Below are 15,559 nucleotides of genomic sequence, written 5' to 3' on the forward strand. Positions count from 1 at the left end.
CTGACCACCCAGCCAAATCCCCCACTGGCCTGGGTGGACCAAGCCAGGGGCAGTTCCTCTGGGCTCCCACCAGGGGTTAGAGTGCCCAGGTTACCAGAAACGTGAGGTTAGGTAAGTGCCTGGCCTCTGGGGGGCTTCCACTCTCTTACTATAAGAGGAGGCTAACAGCAGGACAGCTAGGACGGCCGGGTGCCCTCTTCCCATCAACTGCACCAGCCTCCCAGACCCCACTGCACATCTGGGCCCTCCCTGGGCTCTGGCTGGTTAACTGGTTGATTAGCCTGTGTTCAATCTGGAGCAGAATCTCTGGCTTTGGGGTCCAGGAATAGTGTCTCCCTCTCCCCTCCAGGTACTTTGGCAGACAGCCAGGTCTAAAAGCTGCTTCTCCAGGGCTACTTTGTTCAGAAATAGTTGATGAATAGTTGATGAATAAGTGAATGAATATAAATCAATGAAACCTTACTGCCCCGCCCTACTGCCCCACCCCCGCCGCGGCTTCATCCAGAGCCTGCACCTGCCCAGGTGTGTCCGTGGGACATGCCCAGCAACTTTCTGCCCTTTTCCTCTGCCGTGCATGACTGCTTTGCTCCTCAGAGAGCAGCAGGAAGAAGCCTGGAGGGCCCTGACCGGCATCTGTTGCCTGGGCAGTCCCCATCCATGTCGGCGCTGTGTCCACTCCTGAGACCTGCTGCACCCTTGTACACAGGACCCGGAGAAGGCACCCACTAAGGAGGCGTCACTTGCAAACCCTAACTGAGCCCTCAGCAGAGGTACTGGAGACTCCTTGTTGGCGCTTTGCCTGGGGCACCTGGGGACAGCTGAGAAGGGTGGGGACCCAGGCTGAGGGGTCTGGTGGTGGCCCAAGAGGGGTGGGGCCAGGGCAGAGTGGATGACTGGCCGGCAGGGCTGCCTGGGGTGCAGCTTCAGCCTAACCCCCTCCAAGTCTCGTCAGCCCGGTCTTCCGGCCCATGCCGACCCAGGCTGTGCCCAGCTGGCAGGGCCCTCTGGCCCACTCTGCAGCAGGAAAGTCCCAGCAGCTCTGTGGAGGAGGCAGGCCAGGGACCCTGAATAGGCCAGGGGTCTGAGGAGGGGCCGCTGCTGTCCCCTTGCCCTGCTGCCAGCCGGAATCCTCCAGCTGCTTTTTCCTCCTGATAAAATATTCATGTCAGCAGAGCGGGGCCCTCTTTGGGACTCTGCCGTGTCTAGCTCACGCCTCGCACAAGCTTTTAAAGAGCAGGACGCTTTCCTACCCTCTAAGCATTTTCTAAGTCCCGAATCAATAATGCACTTTGGCGGTGGCTCTGGATGCGGCTTTTCTCCATGGCCCTGCCCTTCCCCCGCCTTGCCTGCTCCTCTCTCCTTCCCCCCCCTCCCCCCCTTCCTTCCCTCTTTCTGCCCCTCCTTGCCTTTCAGTTACTTTTCTAAAAGGTACTGAATAGGAGCGTTGGGCTGCTTAGGTGGTGACTGGAGTGGGTGGGGTGGGCAGGGAGAGCAACCATGCGGTGCCAGGCTGGGCACTCCCGCAGGCAGCTTCTGGTGAGCAGGCTGAGCCTGTGTGTGCAGGGAGGGGCAGAGGCGGAGGAGGGGCTGCTGGCACTCCCAGGGCCCTGGCTAGCAGGCAGTGGAGGATCACAGAGCTCCCGACCGCAGAAGGCCAGGGCTCGGGCTCGGGTTCACCCTACCTCCCTCTCTTTCTTCTAATGAATTAGAAAATATTTAGAGCATAATCAGAAAACAGGACCAAAACAGAAAAGAAAAGAAAGGGGGCCTAGAGCAAAGAAAAATGTGGAGCACATGCCAAAATAGATCACCAGACTCTCTAGGAACGGAGCAGTCTAGTTTGGGCTGTCTGCCTTTTGTGGTAATGAGCTCTCTGTAGCTGGGGGTATGCAAATGAGGGGGCCCATTCCCTCTGAGACAGGGGCTCATGTGTGTCTGGTTGGTTCTGTGGTACCAGCGAAGGTCAGGAGAGCATGAGTTGCCTCTGGGGGCCACAGGGCTCCGTGCCAGGCACGCTTCAGTGGGAAGAGCCTCCCATCCCAGGCATTCCTGGGAATCTGGCTGTGGGAAGAATCCACATATGCCCAGGGCAGAGCAGAATGCGTTTTTTTTTTTTTTTTTTTTAAGAATACAATTTTAAGTTCCTGGAGAGATTAACCCTCATCTAGCCAGAGCCTTGCCAAGACCCCAGCCCCACCCCTCTGGCTATTCAGCAGATGGAGGAAACCATTCTTAGCTTTGTGTCTGGGTGGGCAGTGGATGCCCACACAGGGTCCCCATTGCACCCTTGCCCTCGGACCTTGCACAGTCTCCTGCGAAGCTCATTGGCCAGAGCAGCTGGATGCCCCCAGGTGCTCCAAAAGGCTCGTGGGTGGGGTGGGGGTCTTTTGGGGCAGTCCAAGTTGGGATGGGCAAGATGGAGGATCCAGGCATCTCTGTCCCACTGCCAAAACGGCTTCCCAAAGCAGACTGGAGTCGTAGGGTGTCCACGTCATCTCAGTCAGCTGCTTCCTGCCTCCTCCAGGACCACACAGTCCTCCCTGGGGACCACCAGGGGAGCTACAGTTAAGGGCCCTTCCTGCTGTGTTTGGAAATGTCTGTTAAACATGGTGGTGTGCTGGGGAGTGTGGCACAGAGGACGGGAGCCGGTGCCTGCTCTCCTCACATTCATGCCTAGTCATGGAAGGTTCTGGAAGGAGGAGGATCTTCGGTTAGGGTTGACATGAAAGGCCTCAGGGCTCCCTGTCCTCGAATACAGTTCTGGGCTCTGGAGAACTGAGCTATATCTGGCCCTGGCAGGTCCAGCAGGTGGCCCATGTCTCGGTCCAAGCTGGACCTTTGCCCACGGGATGCCTGTGAGGCTGGGTCTGGGGACCGCTGCAGGAGGCAGGCAGTCACAGAGGCTTCTGGAGGCTCGTGGCTGGGATGAAGGGGGCCCGGAAGTCACCTCCCATAGGCCCCCTGGCCTTCCCCTGCCTGAGTGAGGAATCTGGGCTGGGAGGAAGATTGTTCCAACAAAATAAGAAAACCTCCCTGGCAGCTGCGGCTCTGGGCCACTTTCCACTGATTCACGAGAGCAGGGAGGGTGACCTTGCTGTTGTCCAGGGCTTTCGCTCCAAGAGAAACCGAAAGAGGAAGGGGAAAAAATCAGCGGCGGAGAGAGCTAGAGGGACCGGGATCAATGAAACCACAGAAGGAGAAGGAGAGGGAGCCGGAGAGGGGCTGGGAGGACAGACATTAGAGACGCAGGCGGCGCAGTCAGAAGCTGCTCCCAGCAGAATCTCCGTTTCCGCTTTGTTAATAATTTATCCCGCTGCAACTTTTCTTACCATTAAATAGGAAATAATTTGTTAGGGAGAATTCCCCGGGCACCCCGGCTTTCTCCCTGGAGTCTGGGGGAGGAGAGCTTGTCTCTGTGCCCTTCTGCCTAGCAGTGTGGGGGACTCAGGAGCAAGCAGGGTTTAAGACTTAGGATGTCGGTGTCAAACCTGGTCACCCACTCCCACTTATCTCATGAATGGGGAAACTGAGGCACAGAGGGGGCAAGGCTGGGCCCAAGGTCACGTACGGTGTTAGGGGAAGTCCCCTGCATCCATGACCCCAGGGGGGGGGGCAGGGTGCTTGCTGATTTACACGCTTGCCCAAGACAGCAGAGATTCTCCCCAGAGTTCCAGGAGCTACAGCCAAGGTGGGGGTGGGGCTAGCACTGCTGCCTTTCCACTCCCTCCCTGACCTTGGCTCCTCCCTGGGCCCCCAAATTTTGTAAGAGCAGAGCTCAGCCTCCTCCCTCAGCACCCCACACTCTGAGCCTCTGCTTGGCAATCTCTCACCTCCCACCTGGGACACAGCAGCTGCCTGCAGCCCCCCAGTGAGGTTGACAACTCGGCAGACAGGTTCAAAAAATCTGTCAGCTGCTAAACTGTTCCAGGCCTGCCCACATGCCTGGGTGGCAAAGAGATGGGCTGTCTGCCTCCCGGGTGGAACCTGTGTCTCGGGAGAGTGGCACGGGCTGGGGGCGGTGTCGTCCTTTCCCTTTTGGGTGAAGGGCACAGTTTCCCAACTTGTCTCAGAGCTGGGGCTTCTTGTCCTGCTGCAGAGCTCCGTGATCTTGGGACGTCTCTCAGTCTTTTCTTGTTTGTAGAATGTAAATAAAAGGATTCCAGCCTTGAGGAAGGCTGAGCAGCGGGGGTGGGGTGACTCCCAAGGTGTTCTCTGTGCAGGGCGGGCTCCGAGGGCGTACGGCAGAAGTGGCCCGTCTTCCTGTTGGTTGGAGCCACAGGGCCAGACCACGGTCATGGCGCCCTCCCTGCATCCAGACCAGCTGTTGAGTGCCACCAGGGGGCTTGCCACACGGCACTTGGTGTCATTCTTATAGCAACTCTGAGGGGTCCAGGTCATGGCCTTCATGGGACTTCCATTCATCCCACAAGACCTCCCAAGTGCCCAAGGGATGCCAGGAGCTGGGGCCACAGTGAGAACGGAAGTGGAGGAGGCTGCTGCCCTCGGGAGCTAGCCCTCCAGCCCAGGAGCTCACTGGGCAGGGGAGGTGAGCTATCTTCTCCATGTCTCTGGTGGCTGTCCCTCCACGGGCTCCTTGGTTAGTGGCCTGGAGGTTCCAGCAGCTGGACTTCCCAAGGGCACCGTTCCCTCCGTCCCTGCTGCACTTCACCTTCCCATTCAATTACGTGTGCGCCTGCAGCTCGTCGCGGTGTTTACCACCTGGCCTCTGACTCCAGCTGTACCCTTTGCACAGAAAATAGCATAAAAGCAAAAGCATTTAGGAGACGGGGGTTTCAAACGCCTGACATAAAATGGTCTCTCCACAGAATATCTCGTGCCAGACATCTCCTGCTTAGTGTCTGGGTAGAAGACTCGTCCCCACCTGGCTCCCTGGTGCTCTTGGTCCAGGCTGGCTGCTCTGCCTCGAGTTTCAGGGAACCTGTCCCTAGAGACGGAGAGCTGCAGATGGCCGGGGTTGGGTTTTCCCCAAGATTCCCCAAGGTTGGGTCCCCTGGCATCCAGGGAAGGTGATGTGGGGCCCATGTGTACCCAGTTTTCCATCTATAAGGTGGACACAGCAATAGCACCGGCCCTCCTGGGGGGACATGCAGTGGGGATCGGTGGGAAGCACCAGACCAGCCACATGGCGTCTCTGCTGGGCTCCTCTGTCTGCAGCTGCCAAGGTGGTGCACGGTGCAGCCTCACGACTCCTCCCTGGGGGTTGCTGGGAGACTCCTGGGGCTAATGTGTGTGAAACTGCTGCTTAAGAACAACTGCTACCATTTGGAGGCATTTTCTCCATCTTTCATACTTACAATCTCACATGATATCAGATGAGGAAACAGGTTCAGAAAAGTAAAGTGACTTTCTCAAGGTCACACAGCCTCCAAGGATAGAGCCGAGTGAGAAGGAACTCAGGGCTTTCAGACCCCAGAGCCAGTTTCCTTAGGGCTGCAGCCTCCAACAGGGGACCTGGGGCTCTGAGGGTCCCTGGAAGTCACATGGGAAATGTAGTGGGTCACTGCAGTTTTCTGGAGGGGGCTTCTGGCAAACTGGGCTCATCAGCAACTCCATCCCTGGATCCCCCCCAGGGAAGGACAGGAAGAGGGCCAGAGCACGAGCTGGTGCTGTCTGGGGTGAGGGTGGTGAGCTCTGCGTGGACGTGGCCTTTCCGGAACACACCGTCCATGCTCCTAAATGGTGAAATGGAATTCTGAGTCCTCAGGGTGGAGGGAGGTGGAAGAAAAGGAAGAAATAGGAGAGGGAGAGGGAGAGGGAGGGCTGTGGTGGCCCCCGCCTGGGTTTACTTCTCCTGCTGGCTGTTGACAGAGCCCCCCTGCAGCAGGTGCAGGCTGGTGAACACTCAGGCTGATTCATTAGTTTCTGACCATCTGCTTCCTGGGGGCCACTGGGCCCTGCAGGTTGGGACAGAGGCACATTGGTGGCAGCCAGGTGGAGCCCCGTCTCCTGGCAGAGCCGGCTGCAAGTCTTCCCTTGGCAGACAGGCTGCCGGGAGCAGAAGGGGCTCTGAGGGGTCCCATGTCCCCCTCCCCAGGGACCATCAAAAGAGTGGGCATTGGTCTGGGGTCGTGGCTCAAGCGGTAGCGCCCTTGCCTGGCATGCGTGCGGCCCGGGTTCGATCCTCAGCACCACATACAAACAAAGATGTTGTGTCCGCCGAAAACTAGAAAATAAAAATATTAAAAAAAAAAAAAGAGTGGGCAGGGCAGGGGACGGGAAGGCAGGGGGATGGAAGAGGGACCAGGGAGACTAGGTGTGGCTGACTCACTGCCGTTGCGGTTAACAGGAACACTGGCACTCAACATGAGACCATTAGCATCACTACAGTTACCATCGTGTCATTAATTAGCTACTAAGCTAATTAATATAACAATAATAGGAGCCACGATCTAGTGGGCAGTCTCCAGGTCCAGGCCCTTCACGGAGGCCTCACTGTCTCAGGGGAGGGAACTGGCTCACGGACTGAGTCAGGTAATCAGGGCCACCCGGAGGGCCCTGAAAACATGGAGAAGGGACAGTGGCCAAGAATCAGAAGCCCTGAGGTAAGAGGGGGCGTGGGAGCCAGGGGACAGCTTCAGTGCTGGGTTGAGAGGAGCTTGCAGGCCAGCGCATGCCCCTGGTCCAGCGGGCAGAGAAACCCAGCTGTGGAAGAGGCCCAGCGATAGCCTCTGCCCGCCCCTCTTGTTCTCCCAGGAGGGGTTGCTGTGAAAAGTGCCACAGACCCAGTGGCTTCGGCGACAGAAAGGTGTCCCTGCTGGGGGCTGAAGTCCCGGGTCAAGGTGCTGGGAGCCTGGTTCCTCCTGAGGCCGCTCTCCAAGGCTCACAGGTGGCCTTGTCTCTGCGGGCCCTAGTATTTCTGGGTGCCCACACTTGCTCTTGTTAAACAGACCCATCCGGCTGGAGAGGCCCACCCCTCATTTAATTCAATTGCCTCTTTAAAAACTCTGCACCCAGATGGTCCCGTTCTGAGGTACCGGGGACTAGGGTACCAACACGTGGATTTGAGGAGACACAAGTCAACTCCTAAGAAGGCAGGGGGCGGGGGCAGCAGAATAGGGAGGCGCAGGGCACAGGGCCTAGTGCAAACTGTGCCCAGCCCCAGAGCCGGGGCAGCTCTCAGGGCGTCTGCCCGGGGCTCCTCCTCCTACCAGCACAACGCTCGGTCTGCCCCTGGACTTGTGCCCTCCCTGGCTGCTGTCCCTCACAGGCAGGCCCGTCTCACCCCAGCGCTCTGCCTTCTCATCACCAGGCCTGGCCTTGGCCACCCCCAGGGCCTCCAGTCCTCCTCATTCAGGACCGCAGCGCAGGATGGGCTGTGACTGGCCTCGTCACAGGTGTCAGCCGGAGCAGCCCTCTACCTGCCATGGTGACAGTAAGCTCACCGCAGTGTTGGTCCCTGAAGCTGTGCAGGGCAGGAGGGGGAGGAAGAGGGGCACCAGGCAGGGCAGGAGCAGGTCCGAGGCACCCGTCCTGCCTGCCCTGGGGCTCAGTTTCCCCATCCGATCAGTGAGTGTGGACTCAAGGGTGAGTTCTTTGTACCCCAAAGTGTGCAGATCCCATGAATCAGCAGGGACAGGCCACGTGGAGTGGGCAATGCCACCATGGGGTACCAAGGACATATCTATTTTAGTCAAAGAGAGTTTTGTGGATCCTGCCTCAGTGAACCCCTGGGCTGGCCCTGCCCACTGAGGGGCCCTGGGCCGTCTGGGAAGCGGTCCTCCACTCCCGAGGATCAAAGCCGTGGCCAGAGGCAGGCTGCAGTGCCACCAGCAGGGGCAGCAGGGGTGCCAAGTCAGCCCTTCAGAAGGTGATGTATCCGCTCCCCCCCCAGGGGGCCAAATGGCTCATTTGCGAGTGAGAGGTTTTTAACTCAGATCCAAGCCATTTTGCCTCTGAGCAAACCAGACACCTGAAATATTTATCAAAGGGCTGTAAGTGGTCTGAGGCGCTGTGCGGTTGTTAGTGACCGTGAGTTGTTTTTTTTTTTTTTTTTTTCTTTTCTTTTTTTTTAATTAATAGATCTTATTTTTTAGAGCAGTTTTAAGGTTGCAGAAAATTAAGCGGAGAGCACAGAGTGCCTAACACCCCGCGTCTTTCCACCCTGACGGTCTCCCTGATGTGATATTATTGGTGTGGGGCTGGGCTCGTCCTGATGCCCAACCAGAGGCTCTGTGATGGCAGGCAGACATCTGGGCGCACCGGCAGGGGCTGGCTGTGGGGCTTCCCAGGCCCTGGCAGCCCGCCCACCCTGGCCTCCTCTCTGCCCCGCAGGAGAACCCCTACCTGTGCAGCAACGAGTGTGACGCCTCCAACCCCGACCTGGCGCACCCGCCGCGGCTCATGTTCGACCGGGAGGAGGAGGGGCTGGCCACCTACTGGCAGAGCATCACGTGGAGCCGCTACCCCAGCCCGCTGGAGGCCAACATCACCCTGTCGTGGAACAAGAGCGTGGAGCTGACCGACGACGTGGTGATGACCTTCGAGTACGGCCGGCCCACGGTCATGGTCCTGGAGAAGTCCCTGGACAACGGGCGCACGTGGCAGCCCTACCAGTTCTACGCCGAGGACTGCATGGAGGCCTTCGGCATGTCCGCCCGCCGCGCCCGCGACATGTCGTCCTCCAGCGCCCACCGCGTGCTGTGCACCGAGGAGTACTCGCGCTGGGCGGGCTCCAAGAAGGAGAAGCACGTGCGCTTCGAGGTGCGGGACCGCTTCGCCATCTTCGCCGGCCCCGACCTGCGCAACATGGACAACCTGTACACGCGGCTCGAGAGCGCCAAGGGCCTCAAGGAGTTCTTCACCCTCACCGACCTGCGCATGCGCCTGCTGCGCCCCGCGCTGGGCGGCACCTACGTGCAGCGCGAGAACCTCTACAAGTACTTCTACGCCATCTCCAACATCGAGGTCGTGGGCAGGTAAGGCCCCCTGGGGCGCTGCTGTCACCGGTGCCTGGGACATTACCTGGTTCCCCAGGGGTACCTGGTACCTGGGATGGTATCCGATACCCAGGTGGGTACCTGGTACCTGGATGTCACCTGGTACCTGGAATATTACCTGGGAGGTTATCTGATACCCAGGATGGTACCTGGCACCTGGAACATTACCTGGTACCCAGGATGTTATCTGGTTGCTGGGACATCACCTGAGTCCCAGGATGTTACCTGGCCCAGGACATTATCTGTAACCATGGCCACTAACTGATTACTGGGCTGTTACCTGCTTTCTGGATGTTACCTGGTTCCAGGGACACCATCTTGATCCTGGCATGTTACCTGGTTTTGAGGATGTTACCTGCTGGGATGCTACCAGGTGTTAGCCAAGGGGACGGCTTCTGACTCCTGAGGCTGTGCACACAGAAGCCTAGGTTTCAATCGGGGAGGTGCTCCTGTGGATGAGAGTGTCTCCTGGGGCCTAGGGACAGTGGAACTGGCAGCATGGGTGAGGCTGAGCTAAAGCCTGGTGCTGAAGTGCAGGGGATGTCCATGGAGTCAGTGGGCACTTGTGTTCAAGGGTCCTCAAGACCCCCCCCCCAGGCTCACTAGAAAGAACTCTGCAAAGCCATTATGCTTGAGGTTATAGTTTGTTACAGCAAAAGGAGACAGACCGAAAGCAGCAACGGAAGAGAGTCCAGGGTGGGACCAGGAGACACCAGGTACAAGCTTAGGGCTCTCCTCTCCTAGCAGAGGCATGCCAGCAGCGTGGAATCCCACCAGTGAGGTGTGACCATGGTGTGGTCCATCAGCAGCCAGGGAAGCTGGCCTTAGTCTTGGCATCCAGGGTTTAACTAGGGGTTTGATCACATCTGCATGGCTAGATGCCTGTGTGGTTGACCTTAGTCTCTGGACTCTCCAGAGGTCAAACTACATGGCCCAAGACCCCACCAGAAGTCATATCACTAGCATAGACTCTGCTGTGCCTCAAGACCTCAGGAGAACATAGCCAGGATGCTCCAAAGGCTTGGAAGTTACACATCACCTCCAGGGGCTGGGCCAGGGTCAGACCTTTCTTGGGAACACAGGGTGTGGGCAAGTTAAAACTACTAGCTCTCGATGCACAGTTCTGGAAAAGGATGTGTTTTGAGGACACTTTGTGGGGAGGCAAGACTCATGGAAGGCAAGCACCACCTGTGATTCTCAGAGCTGTTGTTTAGACTGTGGGTGTAGGTGACCAACTGGTTCTGCACGTCCCAGGCCGTTTGTTTATTTGGCAGATGCTCTGCTGGTCTGCAGGGGCAAGGACCTCATCCCTGAGCCATCTGTAGAGGGGGCTGCTGATTCTGCCTCCTGTGGATCGTGATGAGGGTGAATGAGTTTAAGTTGGTGAAGTGCTCAGAACAGGGCCTGACACACAGTGCATGCTTAAAAAAAAAAAAGTATTGAATAAAATATATACTGGCCAAAATAATGGCATGAAAGGACTGGGGCAGGCTGAGGGAGGCCCGGGGGTGTTGAAGCATAACTGGGGCCAGGAGCACAGTGTCAGTGGGCGGGGGCAGGGGCTACACCCAGAACCCAGCTGGGACAGCAGGCCCTGGGCATGCCTCCACAGCAGCTCTAAGTACTAACCAAGTGTGTAATTCCTCACAAGGGGGAGAGCGATTTGCTGCATGGTGTGCATAGCATAATCCTATTTTCGTACAGTATGTAATAGGCCTGTGTGTATAATTTCCACATCTTAAACAGGCCTTGCAAAGAAGCAGGTCTGGGCTCAGGCAGAGCTTTCCGGTGTGGGGGAAGCTGGCCGCCCATTGGCTGGCTGGCGACAGGCACGATCTGTGAGTGGGTGGGCAGGGCCAGTGCGGCCTCCTGTTTTCGCTTGTTTGCGTTTTGTTTTACTCTGTTTTGCGGTGCTGGGGGTTGAACCCTGGGGATCTCTGCCTCTGAACTACACCCCCAGCCCTTATTTATTTTTAAATTTGAGATAGAGTGGCTTTGAACTTGTGATTCTCCTGCATGGGCCTCCAGAGTCGCTGCGACCACGGGCGCGCCACCGAGCCAGGCTCGTTTGATTTCACTCTGACGATGTGTGTGGATTCCGTGGACAAAGGCAAAGGGAGACGTTTGTGGAGTCGCCAGGTTCAAGGCTGGCAGACCAGGGGAAGCAGGTACACCCACAGGGGTCTGTTTGGACCCCCATGTTCCTAGCCTTCCTTAAGTTCTACAGGAACTTGAAAGCGGATCTGGAAGCCACCTGTTGATGAGCACTTTGGGGAAGCCGGGGGCCCCGGTTTTGGTCTCTGGTCTTCCTTGTGACCTACGACCTCTGCCCTTGGAATGCATTGCACAGTCCAAGGTTGGTCAAGGCTCGCCCTCCCCAGCCGGCTGAGCAGAGTCATCGCCTGTTTTCTGGCCAGCCTTGAGCTGCCACAGGGGACCCTCATCTTCTCAGCCTGTCCAAGGCCCTGCCCTACACTTCCTTTGAGGTTCATGCAGCCTCCTGATGTCTGGGCCAGCTGCTGGGCCAGGCTGGGATGGTGAGAGTCGGGGCCTTGTGGGGCACCTTAAACCTCTGCAGAGTGACCACCTTTCTGGGGTTCAGGGCCCACCCCTCTCTAGGCCTCGGTGTCCCATCTGTGACAAGAGGACAGGGGTTGCCCAGAGCCAGCATCTCCCTGGTGAGGCTGCGGGTGACCCCTGCCCACAGCTCCTCTGGGCACCCAGCCTCGCAGCGCCCGATTCGATCCACAGGTGGAGTAAGTACTCTTCAGGCAGCTGGTTGGCAGGAGCGGCAGCGTGGTCATGGATTAATCAGGTCTGGCTGGGTGGTTTGGCAGAGGCTGTGACTTCCTCATCTTTCCTTCTGGGAAAGCCCCCTGTGCCGGGAATCAGAGGACCCCAGGACAAAGGAAGCAGGGCGGGGCCTGACAGATGATGCCCGCCGTGTTCCTGAGTGTTCTCAGTTTCTGGGATCGCAGACTGAGACTTTCCTGGGATTCCCTTAGAATTCCATGGTCCCTGTGCCCCCCCACTGTGGCCTGCTGGTAATCTGGAAATATCATCGAACATTTGCTGTGGGATCATTTGCTCTTCGGTGCTGTGTGAAGGGCTTCGTGTATAGTTTCTTGTTTGATCAATATTCATTTAATTCCCTGATGGTTCCTGGGGGCCTACGATCCCACAAGCTGAGGAAAAGCATTGAACAAGCCGGACCTGACCCCTACCCTGTGGAGCTCTCCCTGCAGGGACAGGGCTCCCCTCAGCCTGATGTTTTCGGAAGAGGAATCGCTCAGCTAAACTAAGCGTCAGACACCAAGACCCAAACCCAAGCGCGTCCAAGCTCAGGGGTTTCCACGGTTGAGCCTTCTCTGGCCACGTGCTGGCCCCGTGGGCTCCTCCGCTCGGGCCCCAGCTCCGAGTCGTCCCCTCCTACACTCAAGAAGTTTGTATTGGGGACCATCTCCCTGGCCTCTCCTCCGGAGTCCACAGTCCTTTGATTCAGATGTGGCTCCTTGATCTGTCACATAAGCCGTCCAGCTCGGAGGGGGACTGGATGGCCGGGAGGCAGGACAGGAATGACAGAGACACTGAGCTGCGGGTGGGGAGGGGGCCTGACCGGCTGGAGACCCAGGGCCCTGGAGCATGAGGAGCTAGTGCAAGTCGGGGGGCCAGAGGAGAGGGGGCGGACTTCCCCACGGGGGGAGGCCAGCGCCACGGCACAGAGAAACTCAGCCACCTGCACCTCCAGCCCCGCCCGCCTCCCTCCCCCCTGCAGGCCCTGGGGGCGGGTGGGGGGTGGTGGCTGGCTTTAAACTCTGCAGCTAGTCTGGAGGGACATCTGGACCTGAGAAGTGAGGTCACCCCTCACGGTGGGAGGAACAAGGACAGAGCCCTCCCCAACACAGAGGACCACCAGGGTCTTCCAGCAGAGCCTCCTGTGACAAGACCCCCACTCCTCCCAAAGGGCTTCCGTCTGGTAGGTTTGGGGGAGCTCCAGGCAGCCGTGCCGATAGAACTCTTCAAGGGGCCCGACGGTTGGGAATGGCCAAGGAGAGTGGCTGGGCGGCCCCGACCTCTCTGGGTCTGCAAAATGGGGAGAGAGCAGTGACCTCCACAGGTGTTGAGAAGAGTCAGTGACCTGCTGTGTTTATCGAGCTGCATGATCCCGTGTCCCTTCCTTGGCTTACATGGCAGGAGAGCGGGAGGGAGAGGCTCAGTGACAGGCGTGCCGGAGCATGCGACAGCCACGTGACCCAGACACTGGCGCTCAGGAAAGGTGTGTGGAAGCTTCTTGGGTTAGTGGGTGTCGCAGACCCAAATGTCCACAGGGGTGGGAGACGTCAGAGAAACGGCCCAGCAGAGCAGTAGGGAAGGGTGTGGTCTGTGGGGAAATGGAGCCGGCAGGCCCCTCACAGGAGGGGAGGGCAGAGCCAAGTTTGCCAGATCTTCTGATGTCACAAGAGAAAGCACACGACTTTTTTTTTTTTTTTTTTTTTTTGGTCCCAGGGATTGAGCCCAGGGGTGCTCAACCACTGAGCCCCACAGCCCTTTTTGTATTTTATTTAGAGACAGGGCCTCACTGAGTTGCTTAGGGCCTCACTAAGTTGCCAAGGCTGGCTTCGAACTTGAAATCCTCCTGCTTCAGCCAGGAGTAGGTCACCGAGCCCGGCAAGTGCACAGCTTTTTAAGAAAAATTCTGAAACTGTTCAAGTAAAACAAAATGCTGCTCAACCCCAGGCCTCACGCGCTGCCTGGCAGCCTCGCTTGGGAAGCCCTGGGTCTTCTTGGAGCCATGGCAGCAGCCACGCTCAGCGGGCCCACGGCAGGGCTGGCTGCGGCAGCCGGGGCTCGGCGTCGGGGAGTGGCGGGGAAGCGGGCTGGTCTTTTCTCTCCCCCGGCCTTGCCTCTGAGGCAAACTCCTCTGCCCAGAACCAGCCTCACGGGGCCTTTGCCATCCAGGGACAAGAGGGAATGGGTCCCCCGCTCTGGAGGCTGCAGGCCGGCCAGGGTGGTGTCTGTGGGAGGTGGTGGAGCAAGGTCTTGCGTCTCTCCAGGTGGGTGCCCCGCCTGCCCAGCATGGCCCGCCCGCGTGGGTTCAGGGAGCAGGAGCAGCAGGCAGCCTACCTCAGCCTCTCCGTGGCCTTGTGGCCTCGCCCGGGAGAGGGAGGACACCACCCAGAGGCGGAGGCCGAGTGGGCCTGCGCTTGCTGATTGCACCCGAGGACTGGAAGCCCGGCCGGGGCTTGGCCGCTCGTCGTGGGGCCCAGGGCTGCCTGGTTCCTCTCTGTTGCTTCTTGACTGGTTCCATAGTGTCCCGTCCCTATTGATGGCCGGTAACTGGAGATGGACGGACACAGGACCAGAACAGACAGAGCAGAGGGACGGGATCCTCGGGTGGGCGGGGTGAGGAGGAGAGGCCGCCCCTCGCCCCACCTGGTTCTGGACCAGACCCTCCCTCTAGTCTCCTGTCAGCTGCTCTACAGGAAATACGGGGCCCGGTGGGGGGGTCATGGGACATTATGGTGCTGACTCCCTGTGACTGTGACCCCCTTGGGGGCCAGGGAGGACGGCGCTGCCCCTCGACAACAGTCCTATCGCTCACTGAGCAAGGCACCGCCCAGGTGGTGCCCTGAGTCCTTTCTGGGTCTTTCCTCACCTGGAGGATCCTGTCCCCCTTAGACCAATCGGGAAACTGAGGACTAAGAGATAGATGAAGGCACCTTTCAGATGGCCCTCACAGGTGGGAGTGGAAACTGGTGTGGCCACTGTGGAGAACGCTAGGTCAGCTCCTGAGAAAGTCAGATACAGAATCACCATATAATCAGAAATCCTCCTTCTAAGGATAGATCTTAGAAGAATCAAAGCAGGACTCCAACAGATAGTCCTACATCCACGCTCATAGCAGTTGCCTAAACTCAAAAATAAACCGAGTGTCCATTGGCAGATGGATGAAGAAGCGAGTGTGGTCTATACACACAGTGGAATATTACTCAGCCTTAGAAAAGGAAGGAAATTCTGGCACACACACTGATATGGTTGTATCTTGAAGACATGCTCAATGAAAGAAGCCAGTTACAAGAAGATGAGTGGGGTAGGACTCCACTTATCCGAGGTTCCCTGAGCCATCAGATTCACAGAGATAGAAAGGAGAGAAGGGGTAGTCAGGCATGGTGGCATGTGCTTGTGATCCCAGCCACTGGGGTTTGTGGGGACTGAGTCAGGGGCTCACAAAACCAGGATCAGCCTGGGCAACTTAGAGGCCAGTTTGGAGAACTTAGACAAACACTGTCTCAAAATTTAAACAAGGGTTCTGGATGTAGCTCATTGGTACGTGCCTGGTATGCCTGAGGCCCTGGGCTTGGTCCAAGGTGTGCTAAAGAGAAGAGAAGAACAGTGGTTGCCAGGGGAGGGGTGGGAATGGTGGGGACCAGGGGTTCACTGGGGATGGAGTTTCAGTTTGGGGTGAAGCGGGTGGCTGGGGGTGCCCTCCACGTCAGACCCTGCAGGAGCGAGTCAGGCTCCCCACCTGCCTGGGCCTCCGGCCCTCCCTGTCGTGTGAAGACAGTAACCTTGAGGTTTAAACAGGATCCTGCCTGAAGAGC

At 58.0% G+C, this 15,559-nt stretch overlaps 1 protein-coding gene across 1 annotated transcript in view; it reads left to right on the top strand.

The window, feature by feature from the left end:
* Positions 1–15,559, top strand: part of Ntng2 (netrin G2) — a 58,798-nt gene that overhangs the window by 16,062 nt on the left and 27,177 nt on the right. The window contains exon 3 of the mRNA XM_027945605.2: positions 8,293–8,936. Coding sequence (XP_027801406.2) covers positions 8,293–8,936 — 644 coding nt within the window. The remainder of the gene's footprint in view (positions 1–8,292; positions 8,937–15,559) is intronic.

Source organism: Marmota flaviventris, chromosome 13 (assembly GCF_047511675.1).
Source record: "Marmota flaviventris isolate mMarFla1 chromosome 13, mMarFla1.hap1, whole genome shotgun sequence".
Classification (NCBI taxonomy): domain Eukaryota; kingdom Metazoa; phylum Chordata; class Mammalia; order Rodentia; family Sciuridae; genus Marmota; species Marmota flaviventris.